The sequence below is a fragment of the Lissotriton helveticus genome, chromosome 1_1 (assembly GCF_964261635.1).
Source record: "Lissotriton helveticus chromosome 1_1, aLisHel1.1, whole genome shotgun sequence".
NCBI lineage: Eukaryota > Metazoa > Chordata > Amphibia > Caudata > Salamandridae > Lissotriton > Lissotriton helveticus.
In genome coordinates, this window is record NC_136057.1 from 511,753,547 (window position 1) to 511,767,814 (window position 14,268).

At 42.3% G+C, this 14,268-nt stretch overlaps 1 protein-coding gene across 2 annotated transcripts in view; it reads right to left on the bottom strand.

The window, feature by feature from the left end:
* Nucleotides 1-14,268, bottom strand: part of RMND1 (required for meiotic nuclear division 1 homolog) — a 494,724-nt gene that overhangs the window by 182,980 nt on the left and 297,476 nt on the right. For both annotated transcript variants that reach the window (XM_078673969.1, XM_078673970.1), the window contains one exon: nt 4,753-4,853. In XM_078673969.1, coding sequence (XP_078530095.1) covers nt 4,753-4,853 — 101 coding nt within the window. The remainder of the gene's footprint in view (nt 1-4,752; nt 4,854-14,268) is intronic.

Sequence of the window (14,268 nt, forward strand, 5' to 3'; positions counted from 1 at the left end):
AAAACCCCTTCACAACCATGGTTCTCAGAAGCACTGAAAACACAAAAACAAATGTGCAGAAGAGCAGAGAAAAAGTGGAGAACCAACTACGATATCCACCTCAGACAAGAATACAAAGCTACCCTAGCAAGCTACAAGAAATTAATAATAACAGAAAAAAGTAAATACTTCATTCAGAAATCAATGAGTCTAAAAACTCCAGCAAAACCCTTTTTGACACTGTCAAGAAGCTATCAAAATTTGAGAACAACAACTCAGAAGTACTGTCATCAGACTTCTGCAACATACTGGGGGATTTCTTTATCAGCAAAGTATCATCAGTATACGAACCTTTTAAAAATCAGAGCACGGAGACAGTAGAAAAGGATACTTCACACCTACCAAACCCAGTAATACAACCAGCCCAAACCACATCATTCATCTTCACACCCCCTACAGCTGAACAGATCTAGAAAGAGATCCAAACCACCAACTCAGGCAGCCCAATGGACCCTTGTCCACCCAAAATAATGCATATCTGCTCCCAGCAACTGAGCCTAGTGCTAGAAAAACTATTCACCAAAATCATCAATACCAATATATTCCTTGATGACTGGAAAATGATATCAATCAGGCCGCTGCTAAAAAAAACTAACCTAGACTGCGAAACTCCTAATAATTACAGACCCATAGCCAGGATCCCTTTTGCCGCAAAGGTCTTGGAGAAACTGTTAAACAAACAGTTATCTCAATATCTGATGGACGGCAAGTGGCTGGATCATTCTCAATTCGGTTTCCGTGTGGGACATGGAATAGAGACGGCCCTGATTACAGCAGTGGAGGAACTTAGGCAAATACTGGACAATGGATCGAAGGCCGCCTTGATATTACTAGACCTATCGGCGGCCTTCGATACAGTCAGCCACGAGATCCTGATAACGCGCCTAAAAACAGCAAATATCCACGACTCAGCTTGTGCCCTTATAGCCTCTTACTTAGAGAATAGAACATTCTCAGTAGACTCCGGAGAAGCGAAATCCAACCTATTCAACCTACCATGCGGAGTCCCGCAGGGCTCATCGATGAGCCCCACTCTTTTTAACCTATATGTGGCTCCCCTCGCACAAATAATAAGGAACAGTGGCTTCACCCCAATATCCTACGCCGACGACACCCAAATTGTGGTGTCAATAAGTAAGGATGTACGGGACACAGCAGAAAAATTCCAACTCTGCATGGCACAAATCAGCCAATTGATGAGAATAAACTGCCTAAAAGTGAACGGTGACAAGAGTGAGGTCATGATATTAGGAGGGGACACAAACATATGGTCCCCCTCATGGTGGCCAAAAGATCTGGGAAGATGCCCGAGTCGTCAGAAAAGGTGAAAAACTTAGGGATCACGTTAGACACTAATCTCTCATTCGACGCTCAAGCCAGTAAACTGGCATCATCACTCTGGTACATCCTAAAAATTATCAAAAAAATCCTACCTTACTTACCGTATGATTCACGCAAGACAGTAGTGACAGCACTAGCATTGTCCAGACTGGACTACGGGAACGGCCTATATGCCGGAGCAAGGAAGAAAATCCTACTCAAGCTACAGCGTCTGCAGAACGCAGCAGGCAGGCTGATACTGGGAATACCAAAGTTCGAAACAGTCAGCCACAAATTAAAAAACTTGCACTGGCTACCAATTGTAAACAGGATACAATTCAAATCACTGTGCCTGGCATACAAAGCAATAAACGGAACTGGATCACAATTTCTAAAAACGCATTTACAACAATATGAGCCAAATAGACTTCTCAGATCCAGCCAAATGAAACTCATCAGGGTCCCTAGATTCAAGAGAGCTAACTGGGGCGGAAGAAGCTTCCTGGTACACGCAGCAAGAATCTGGAACCAACTACCACTAGACATAAAAACCAGCCCATCCTTGAAATCCTTCAGAAAGGAAGTTAAAACATGGCTTTTCTCTGCACAGCTCTAGTCAACATCCTCAAGAGTTAGTGATACATCTCAGCGCCAAGACGCCCTCGGGCATTCGCGCGCTATATAAATAGATAAATCAAATCAAATCAAATCATTAATTAATTTTAGGTATTTGTTGTGGATTTTATAGTGCTAAATATTTTTTTTATCTTTGTTAATAATATATTTATATATTAATTATGTTAAAATTAGAAATTAAATTTATTGAAAATGTTGATATTTTTAATTTTTCATTGTTTTGGGATCCTGCACTTTCCCTAATTTTGCACTCACTGGAGTGGGAATAGTAATGTTTACCCCTACGCTATCTTGCGCTTTCCCTACTGTTGCACTCATTGGAGTGGGAATAGTAATTTTTACCCCTACGCTATCCAGCGCTTTCCTTACTGTTGCACTTACTGGAGTGGCGATAGTAATATTTACCCCTACGCTATCCAGCGCTTTCCCTATTGTTGCACTCACTGGAGTGGGAATAGTAATTTTTACCCCTACGCTATCCAGCGCTTTCCCTACTGTTGCACTCTCTGGAGTGGGAATAGTAAATTTTACCCCTACGCTTTCCCTACTATTGCACTCACTGGAGTGGGAATAGTAATTTTTACCCCTACGCTATCCAGCGCTTTCCCTACTGTTGCACTCACTGGAGCGGGAATAGTAATTTTTACCCTCCTGCTATCTAATGTTTTAACTATTAATGTTTTTATTTTGTTATTAAATGTATGTATTTTTTTTTTAATAGTTTAGTGTTTTGACTAAATATAGACTATATTAAATATGTTTATTTATTTTTAGTTATTTATATATGTTTTTATTTTATTTTTATATAATTAATAAAGTTCATAAATTAAATAAAGATAATAGTTAATAAAATGTATTTAAGTAAATATATGTATATGTACACTTTTTTGTGTTTATATTAATTAAATTTAGATTATTTGTTATAATTAGTTAAAATATATATTAAAATTAATTTAATTTGTTAATAATAAAAATATTTAATTTAAGTAATGTTATTTTTTAAAGTCGATATTTTTTACATCTATATTGTTTACATCAATATTTTTGAGTCGATATTACTGTACTTACCTTTTTAAGTATAGGGAGGCGATATTTTTGTTATCGATATTTTTACATCAATATTTTTTTCATCAATATTTTTGATATTGATATTTTAATATGGATCCAAAGCAGATCTCATCTAAGAACCTTCCCTAATGCAGAGAGGAATGAACCAACCCAGTCTAGCTTATCTGTCATCCAGGATATGCCACTACTCACCTAAGAACTCTTCGCTCATCTAGGCCATCTGGCCGCAATTCCTAGTGTCCGCCTAACCAAAGATGGGGGCAGATCCATTTCACTCCTGTGACCTCAGGCCTGGAATAGGTTCCAAGTAGAATCGCAACAAATTGAAGTAGAGAATCTTTTCAGAAAGAAACATAAGACGTGGCTCTCTTTTTCTTACTTTGCGTATAGCATTGGGACACTCTTTCTGTGTAGCCATGCACTTAACAAATCCTGTCATTCATTCACTAATGCTTCTAATCAAAGTAAAGTTTATTTTAGTGTTGGTGCACTGCAACAAAACAATGCGACTCTATTCAAAACCATGCATAAAATAGAAAATGCAGCACAGTGAGTAGTTGCACTTATCAAATATACAAGAAGTAGGTAGAGAGGCTAAATATAGTTGTTAGTGTGGTAGTTTGTTTTCTAGAGGTAAATGCACTGTATAGACCCATAGTACTCTGAGAAGATCACTTCAATCAAGAAAATCCATAGTCCAAGCCCTTATAATTAGTCGCCTGGACTATGGAAATGCATTAATTGCCCCAGTAAATGAAGGATTGTTCACAAAAGTTAAGGCGGTCCAAAATACTACAGAACATTTAGTATGCCATCTTCCACTCCTATCGTCTTCAGTACCCATCCTACGAAGCCTACACTGGCTGCCTATAAAAAGTGTTCAAGATTTAAACTTCTCTGTTTCGTCCAGAAATACCTTTATTGGACCAGACCACAGTATTTACAGAAAAAACTTAATTGGTATGCCCCCACCAGGAGTCTATGGTCCTGCGGGAAACACCTATTACACCCCGCAGTGGTAGCCCTGCAAGAAATGGGAGGCAGATCATTTTCGTACCTAGCTCCCCAATACTGGAATCCGCTCCCAATACCCATTTTAACACTGACCACAGACTTTTCAAACAAGCACTTAAAACAAGGATGTTCTAACCTTGCTTTAGTCTATTATTAAAATATCCTAATCCGTAGCTCATGTCTGAAGATATGCAGCAGTGCCTAGAGACCCTTTTTAGGTTGATTTATAGTGCTCAACAAGTACCAATAATAAGATTGTGAAACAAACAACGCACACTTGGAATGAATACTATAATGAAAGAACTGAAAACATAGTATTGATTACGAGTTATTCTACATGATTCTTCCAAAGCAAGAAGCACAGCAATACAGGACACATTTTAATGTGGTGTGCCACAGATGACATGGACTACTTCTGTGAAATGCATACATTTAACATACAATGGCACAAATAAAAGAAAAGTAAACCTCATATTGGATTCTTATCAATTTCTTTTATGTCTGTTTTCACTCAATAGATTTGGCAACAATACCAGTAAAGCACAGTTGAAGTAAACCCACAAGACTGAACGAGTGAGCGTTTTTTAGTATTTGAAAACAACTGGTTAGCATAGCTTTTTTGGCATTTATCACATAATTGATTTAGGTATAACAAGTTTAGAAGTTGGTTCTTACACTCCAATCCTGTAGTTAATCTCTTCATTTTCCCAATGGACCAGGGCAACTTCATAGGGCTGTATCTCATGCCGTTCCAAGATTTGCATTGCGTGTTTCATCTGAAAACAAAGAATGGACACAAAACAAACAGCTTAGGAAGCAGACGCAACTCTTATAAACTGTGCGTGCCTCCTTTAAAGTGAAGTTGAAGTGATGTCCGCCACTCAAGGTACAAATCTAGTATTGCAATGCATCCGACTGCTAGGTTATGAGAGGAAGAGGGCTCCCATGCAGCACAAGCAGAAAGACCCTACGTGGTAAACGTTTCAGATGATGTAGCGTTGGCTCACATTATGAAGAGTCAAGTATATGGGGGGTGTGCATAATAATACACCAAACTGTAGCAGGATAAAGAAATATATAACAATGTACACTTGAATTACTTGAAGTAAAAATGGAGTAAGAAAAATATAGCAACAAATAAGAACAAGCATTTGCAATGCAATAGGTCTCGCAGTTGTTAGCGTTTGAGCTATTGGCATTGTAAGTGGCAATGCCTTTTATTTATGTGTTGGTTTTTTAAAACATAAATAAAAGGCATTGTTATTTACAATGCCAATAGGTTAAACTCTCGCAAATGCGAGACCTATTGCATTGCAAATGCTTGTTGTTTATTGGGTGAATCACCGGTCAATAGAACACAACGCGTAAACAGTGGACAAGTGGACATTGATTCAGCAAATTTAAGAGGTAGCAGACGTGACACCATGTGCCGTTTGACCCCCAGTGACATTACAGGAAATAGGGTAACTTTGAGCATTTTGGAATTACCGGAAGTGACTTTAATGAGGTTAAAAAACGAACAGTAAGTGGCAAATCTAAAAGGATACTAAAGTAGATGAAAGAGCATATTGGTTACAGATCAGATACCGAGTAGGCTGCTGGCTTACAGTGATACGAGAGCAGGAACTTGAGTACACCAGACCAACAAAAGCGGTGCGCATGGGCAGGGCGCTCCGCTGCTGCACAGGCAGAGCCAGGCTAGAAACAATCTCAAAACGCTTAAAATTGTTTAACGCTCTGCACTGTAAATATTAAAACAAAAAAAAGCATGAATGATTTTCAGTGTCATAATAACACCAGAGGTTATCCTTTTTAACAAGATTAAAAAATATATTTTTTCGAACATGATCTGCAAAAAAAAACAAACATTACTTATCACATTATTTAATTATTGAAATATTTTAAATCAAACTTACTATTTTATTATGGCAAAAAAAGCACATGCGTTCAAGCCGTGAGCTTTAAGCCAAACCGCGCTCAGGTGACGTGTGTTGGTTTTAACGTTGAACACAAACAGGTTAGCTCCCTTTCAAGATGGCCTCTTTATCAACCTTCACCTTCACCCTCACTTGTCCTTTAGTTGAATACAAGAACTGACTCCCAGCTGCTTTTGTCGCGAGATTTGCCGCAGTGTGGCCTTGCAGCGTTGATGATGGGGTACTCGGACGCGGAGGATGGGACAGACTGTTTGCAGAAGACATGGACCCCATCAAGCCTTGGGCTCCCATTGGTAAGGGCATGGTTCTGCCACAATCCTCCAAACTCAGAATCGTGGGGGTTGTGTGATTTTAGGAGTGGGTAGTAGATGTGGCTCCCGTTTGGATGAGGGGCAGTGCTGTACATCGGTGACATTCAGGAGCGGGCAAAGCTGATGGAGAACTTCATTGGCTAAATTGTTATACCGACAGAGGTGGTGAGCGCACAGTTACAATTACAGCTAAAACAAGGGGCGGCAGGGAGCGAGCAAGCAGGTGGTGTGTTCACGCCGTGCGCCTACACATCTCATGTTATCCCACTTGAACGCCGCTGTACGCGAGCGAAAGTGAAGCGGACAGATGTGCGCGCGGCTGTACGCGCGAAAGTGAAACTCCATGCTGGATTGCCTGCGAAAGCGGGACAGACGATGTGCACGTGGCTGTATGTGCGCGTCCACATACCCCACTCGCCGCGCGTGCCCTGGTTTGTCGCCCTTGAGAGGCATGACGCTGACAATAAGTCTCGCTGGCGACAGCGCTTTCGAGCTGCAACGCCAGGCGAGATCTAAAAATGAATACGGGTTTCAAATGATGGACAAAAGTGAAACCTGCAAAAAAAGAAAAAATATGACGCATACAAAAAATCTATGCAATATAAAAATAATTAAACCATTTATTAATAGATCTCCAGTAACAGAGCAAGACCAAGGCACAATTTGTGGTCAAATCGCGAGGGCAAACATCAGATACAAGCTGGGTGCGTGTCCTTTTAAAGGATTCATCCTTCACACTTGGAAAAAAGTATGGAGCAAAAACATGTTGAGAATGATCTGGAGGCTGTATCCGAACAGGACTCCTTGAGTTCCAGAAAGTTCTGTGTGTGTTCTTGGTGAAGCTGGAACTTACTAGAGACGTACTCTAAAAGAGCTGTAGCTTGATGTAGCATTGACAGTTTGTGTCTCACTTCACAACCTGCTTTAGATTTTTTTTATTGTAAAACGTATAACTACTCAAACACAGATCTTCAGAGGAGCCTTACTGTTACTTGGCCATCTGCAGACCAGTTAACTAAGATTCTTCTTAGTGACTACAAGATTTCTCTGTTCAAAGGTCTGCTCAATTTAGCAGCAGGCCAATCCTCTGGAAAAATGTCCACAGCAAACCTCAGCATTCTAAACCACATGACTCTCCCACACAACTGATAGAAGTCCATTTACCGTCAGAACATCAGTAAATTGGCAAACCTTCACACCCAGCAGCTGTTTTTGAATACACCAGGCGACCTGTTACATTTAAATCCTGGCGATAGTCTGCTTTTGTACCCCAGCAGGCAAAGAAGACTGTCTACAGCAAACTCATCAATCACTATCCACTGACCTCGCAAACTAGACTTCCTAGCCCTCGAATTAGTTGTTGCAATAGGAACTCATGTAGGAATGGTTGCTTCCACTACAGGCAGCTAGAAATTATTTCACCTCTTAGCCAGTTGATCCTTCCTTTTTGTCAGATTTTGATTTTGATCAGAGTTACAGGTTTGTGTCCGTCTAGAAGTCCCTATTGATGCCCACACCCTGCAGAATATCAACCAGTTAATTTGAAGCACACATGATTGTTCTTACTTGAGCTGTTCTTGGTGTATCGTGTTTCTTCATCCAGTCAGACACGTTTGTTCATGAAATCAAAACGCTGGTGATGTAGGAAGTCCTTTGCACACTTAGTAGTGGGGCTGAAATCATACCGAAAATCACTAAAACATAATTCCAAAGCTTCCTTGTACAGAAGATATTTTGCAAAGGAGCCATGCCACAGTTGTCATTGATGGGTTTTGAGTGAATAAACGGAAGTTAGCAGCATTATTTGGACGTTTAATAGAGCCCTGCATGTCACTTCATTGATAATTCCTGGAGTGCAGATAGTGGTATTCTGCCTTCAGTGTTAAATTCAGATTTCAAGGAAAGCTCCATATTTATGACCTTGAACCCATCGTTGATTTGAGATTAAAAAAAAGACATGTCAACATCGAATAGAATGTCCAGATTTATTTTCCTACTTGCATAAAGATAGTGGGCTTCCTAGATTTTGTGACCATTCCAAAGCAAAGCATTTCTGAAGAACTCCAGAAGACATAGGGGTCTCAGTCTTTGCTCCATTCAGAAAAAGGTAATTTTGTAGAAACCATTTATACAAATGGTTGGCAGTTTGTGATTTTATCCTAGCTGTCTTGCAACTCATCCAATCAAATGGATACCTAAGTATCATCAGCATATATTTGGAAGTGTTGAGGTTCGGTGTGAATCGGAACGAGGTTTTGGGTCTGTTCACATATGGATGAGTCTGGTATCTACGAACCGTAAATGACGAGATTAGTACATGTACGTGTTTTCAATACACTACTTGGAAGGGTTCGTCTTATTTACGGGTTTTCATCTGAACCTTCGGGTTCCATTTTAGATATAGCATCCATTTTGTTTCTTGCCCTCACGTAGCCAGCGAACGGACAATGTCCGCTTGATGACCCTGGGATTCCCAAGCTCTTGCCGAAGATGCATATTCCTTTGAAGGTGCCTTTATGACTAGGGAAGTGACACGTCAAAAGCAGATGGCTCCGCTCGAGGCTCATCTTGCCCTGCCGGTCTATTGTTTCAGCCTTGCCCACATTAGGCCCGAATCCTTTGATCCTGTGATCACGCTTCCGATATTGCCCCCACGCTTCTTTCAATCTGTTGTCTGTCCTTGTTTTCCTGCACCTGTTTCTGTCCCTTCTCTTAGATCGTTTACGACTAGAATGAAATGTGCCTAATGGTGGGATAGTGTGCTTCTACAGTTGGGAACCGACATGTTTCTGTAATTATGTTCCGGGCTTCTGAAAACATGAATGCGATCCTTTTGAAGTTTACTGTGGGAACTGAGTTGTAACCTTTTTGTTCGCTACGTTGTGCAAAGGCTAAGATGTGTATAAAAGGAGCGATCCACTTTTGCAATTTGAAGCAGACTCTCTGAACATACACTATGTTGTACTTCTAGCGATTTCTGTGTCCCTGCAGTAAATAAACGCTGATCTTTGACGCCGAAGGAAGTGTCCCGTGTCTCTGTAATTTGTACGCCGGAACAGGTATCTCCACGAAGGTTTCAGGTGTTGTCCCCTGGCACCGCTGGGCCTTAAAATAGCTCAGTCCTTCAGTTGGCGCCCAACGTCGGGGCCGACATCATGTGGTACCGGTCCAAAGCCTGACGATCATGAGGAACTTAGTGTGAAATCTCCGAGGGAAGGTGCACCCCGCTTCATCGATCCTGTTGTCGAAATAAGTGGTCCGAAGATTTTTCCCGCGAAGATTCCTGCTTCCTGACGGCGGCGACGGACTGATGCCCTGACTGTCGACCTGTTTTGGCGCCTGGCGTAGTCCTTTGTACAGCGAGACGATAGACGGGCCTTCCTGGTGACGCCATCGGTCTTTCAGTTAAGTATTTGTGGGTCGCTCCCCGTTCTTAGGTCAGCTCTTTGGTTCCTTTTTGGAACATTTGTTTCAAAATTGAAAACTTGGCATTTGCTTGATATTTGCTTAGTACTTTGAAACTTGGTTGTTGTTGTTGAAACTCGGTTGATTGCATGGTTCCATTGCATTTTTGGTCCCTAAATTGAGGGTCTCGTATTTCTGCGAGGATATCGTAATTTGATAACCCTTGAAGTTTGAAATTCGGTTAGTGTGCATGATGCCTGGCCGTAGTATCTTGTTTGGTTTCCTTAGATGTTGCAACACGGATTCCCGGTTGGAGGACTCGTGTCCGATACCTCCAGTCGGAACTCCGATTTATGAGCTCTATAGTAAACATGGAGTGGGCTCCATTATATATAATGCATGTTGGATTCGTTATACGAGAAAAGATGGTGTCCTTAGTTGGCCACCCCATGGTAGCTTTGAAACTGAGATTTTAGATAATCTCGAAGCAAAATTGTTTAAAAAGAAAGCTAGGCCAGCAATGTTTGATTCCTTTAGGTTATGGCGCAAAGAGGCCAGACAGAAAGAAATCAAGCTGGCTAAGAAAAATAAGACAGAAAGTGTCCTTTCGATAATGCAGGGTGCAGAACAGCATCAGCGAGAAACGGCAGAGAAGGAAAGGGAAGTTTCTATCAGACAGCATAGCATGGCGGTGGATAGATGTTATCCGGTCTTGCCGTCGAGTTCTGATAAGAAGGAAGAAGAATCGAAAGAGGATCCCTTGTTATCTTATTTACTGAAGTTACCACCTCCTTATGCACAGGGTGCTATAGCCCCTATAGTTCCTCCTGTTCTTCCGCCTGTTGTTCCAGTGGCTACTGGTCTGCCTATAGTTGGCCCTGTTCCTCCAAATCCCCTTGTTCTCCAAGTGGGCCCTCCTCCTTTACCATCTCTTGCTCCTGTTCTTCCTACTACTCCTCTGCCCGTAGTCTCTCAGTCTACTGCTACTACTACTCCTGTTATCTTGGCTACTTCCACTGCTCCTACGTTTAGTCCTAATGTTGTTGCTCCTGTTCTTCTTTCCTCTTCTCCTTCTGTTCGTAAACGTATACCTCATTCTATTGCTAATTTCTATTCTCCACTTTTCGGATCGTTATTTGAATCCGATGCCTTTGAAATCTCTCAGAGACGTAGTCAAATGCCTGGTGTAAGGGAAGGTGAGGTGTTAGAATCTATGGCGCGTAGGTGGATTAGACATCCTGCTAAGTACACTTCACGCATAGTTTTCAATACGTTCTTTCAGTTTAATGAGCCCACACAGAGATTCGTGTTCGAAGAGATGTGCAAATCATTGAGAGAAGAGTGGGATAATGATGAGTTAGATATCGTACCGTCTGATATGAATGAGCTTCAGAGTCAGTTTTCAAACGGTATGATTGTAGGTAGTGATGTACGGCGTGCATTAGAGCGTTTGTTAGCTTTTAGATCAACAGTGCCTTCAAGAGTGTCGTTTGACGACGACTCCGGTGACTTGAAACTGAAATCCGGTCAGTATCCTATGTGAGAGGTCCCCCCAGTGTGGAGGCCAGGTGATGCTACTGGCGTTCCTCCAGTTTTGCCACACTTCCAGAGAGTTTGGATACACCTCCCATGGAAGCGATCAGAAGTCTTGCAGGTGAAACAGTCTTTGCCTGGCCCACGGAAGAATCCGGCGGGTTATTACAAGGAGTTATCCCAATTCGTAGATGCTTCCATTATGAACCTTGCTGATATCGACATGTTGTTTGGTAATGTAGTACCGCAACCGGTTTGGGCGAAGATTCGTAATGAGAATCATACAGTTGAGTTAGGTGGTGATTGGGCTGCAATTGTAACGGCCGATGGACAGCAAGATGGTGGGTCCAAGCCTGATCAGTTAATTACGGATTTACCGAAGAGAATCATTGCGCTCATGAAAACACTCATGCCAGCGATGAAGGTGAATTGGGACAAATTGTCTGCTTGCAAACAAAAGAAAGACGAGAGTGTCTCCGATTTCTTTACTAGGTTTGAGGAGGCATTTATTGATCATAGTGGTCAGGATATGAGCACTGAGGGAGGTCAGCGATTGTTCGTCGATAAGTTCGTGTTCAATCTGTTGCCTGAGCTATGCAACAAATTGAAAAACTCTGAAAGTGCTTGGGCTGTTTCCACCACAGCTCAGATATTAGCAACGGCTCAATATTATGAGAATAGGGAAAAAGAGGAGAATGATCGTGCAGAAAAGAAAACGAAGGAGCTAAAAACTAAGGTCTTATTGCAGCAAGCGTATCCTCCGCGCTCGAATCAGAGTGACTCGCAACCGCAGCATGTGCAGTATCAACCACAGGGGCAGTATTCTAGGATGCAGCCGCGCTCTGAACACTCAGCATCCAGACCTATGCTTGGGAATAATCAGTGTGCATATTGTAAGGGTGAGGGCCATTATAAGTTTAATTGTCCTGTTTTACGTGACCGAACGAATGGTGTCTCGGTTCGAGGAGGTCGTGGTGGTTATCAGCAGGTCTCTCGAGGTAGAGGTCGTGGCATCTCACAAAATCAAAATGAGCGTTCTGCTCCTCCATCGAACACGAACAATTGTTTTGACCAGCGGAATGCGTTGTCTGGTAGAGCTGCACAGTATCATGTGGATGACTATTATGTTGAGCATGAGATTGGTGCAAACAACGATTGCTAGGACAGCCATAGACAAAGAGAGGGAGTAGTATCAGTTCCGGTTGATCAGAGAGGACCTTACGTCGCAGTTACCACATCGGGCGTAGTTGAGCCTTTTCTGTTGGACACTGGTGCAGCAAAAAGTTCCATCATGCATTCGAAACTCCCTGGCGCACCTTTGTCTGGCTTAACGAATGTTTCTGTTGGATTCTCTGGCGCCCCGGTTAGCAATCCAGTTTCTAGCCCTGTGTCCCTTACGATCGGGACACGTGAGCTAGAGGCTCCTTTGATTTTGACTACTGGTTGTGGTGAGAATCTCTTGGGTCTGGATTTGTTAAAACGGTTATATGCGACTCTGTATTGCTCTCCTACGGGAGTGGAGCTTACATTAGGTCAGAAAGTGATCTCTCCTATGTATTTGTCAACTGATAAGCTCCCACCGGAATTGAGTTCCCTTCCTGAGTCTTTATGGGCAACAGGTCCCAATGATGTGGGCCTACTGGAAATACCACCTTATGTAGTCCAGTTAAAATCAAATGTGAGATTACCACGTATTCCCCAGTATCGTATCTCTCTTGATGGTGAGCGAGCGCTATTAGCGATCATATATGACTTGATCGAAAAGGGTGTTATTGAAGAAACTCGGGGAAATGTGTGTAATAGTCCTGTGTTACCTATTTTGAAACAAACTGACCCATCCAAGCCTCCTGTGTACCGTTTTGTAATTGATTTGAGAGAAGTGAATAAAGTCGTGGTTCCACAGTTTCCAGTGGTTCCCGACATTACAGCTTTGCTGACCCTGATTCCAGCCTCTGCCTCCTGGTTTTCGGTGATAGACCTAAAGAATGCTTTCTTTAGTATTCCAATTGCTGAGGAAAGCAGAGATCTTTTCGGCTTCTCATTCGGTGGTCGCAGTTTTAGGTTTAAACGCGCACCACAGGGCTACTGTGAGAGTCCATCGATCTACAGTCAGGCCCTTAAGAGTCAACTTGATGCATTTGTGTTACCTGCTGGTGCGGCATTGATTCAGTATGTCGATGATCTGTTAGTGGCTGCCGACACCGAGCAAATTTGTAAAACTGCTACAGTATCATTGTTACGGCATTTATGTGACTTACATCACAAGGTGTCACCTTCTAAGTTACAGTATTGTTGTCAAGAAGTAACCTATTTAGGTCACTTATTGTCAAAGGAGGGAAGAAGGTTGACCCCAGAAAGAATTGCAGCGATTGCTCGAATGACTGTGCCAACAACTCAGAGAGAAGTACGTGCCTTTCTAGGTATCACGTCATATTGCAGGCAATGGATTCCAAACTTCTCATTGTTAGCGAAGCCATTGTTAGCTCTCACGTGCAAGGATGTTCCGACTCCTTTGCCATGGACTGAAGATTGTCAGAAAAGTTTTTCTGAATTGCGTGATGCGTTATGTTCGGCTCCTGTGTTAGGTACTCCTGATTACAGTAAGCCGTTTACACTATATGTTCACGAGAGAGAAGGTTGTGCGTTAAGTGTGTTGACGCAACAATTTGGCGGCAAACAGCGTCCATGTGCATATTTTTCTTCGACTCTAGACCCAGCAGCTAGAGCGTTGCCGAGTTGTCTAAGGGCGACAGCGGCAGCTGCGGTGTCCATTCGACAGTCCGCAGGCCTGGTCATGGATAATATGCTCACAGTGATGGTTCCGCATGCAGTTGACACTCTCTTGAATCGAACGAAGGCTCAACACTTGACGAGTGCAAGGTTGTCCGGCTATGAGTTGACACTTTTGGCAAGTCATATACAGATGAAACGTTGTAGTGTGTTGAATCCAGCGACATTGTTGCCGATTCGTATGGAATCAGGTGATGTAGCACCACATGACTGTT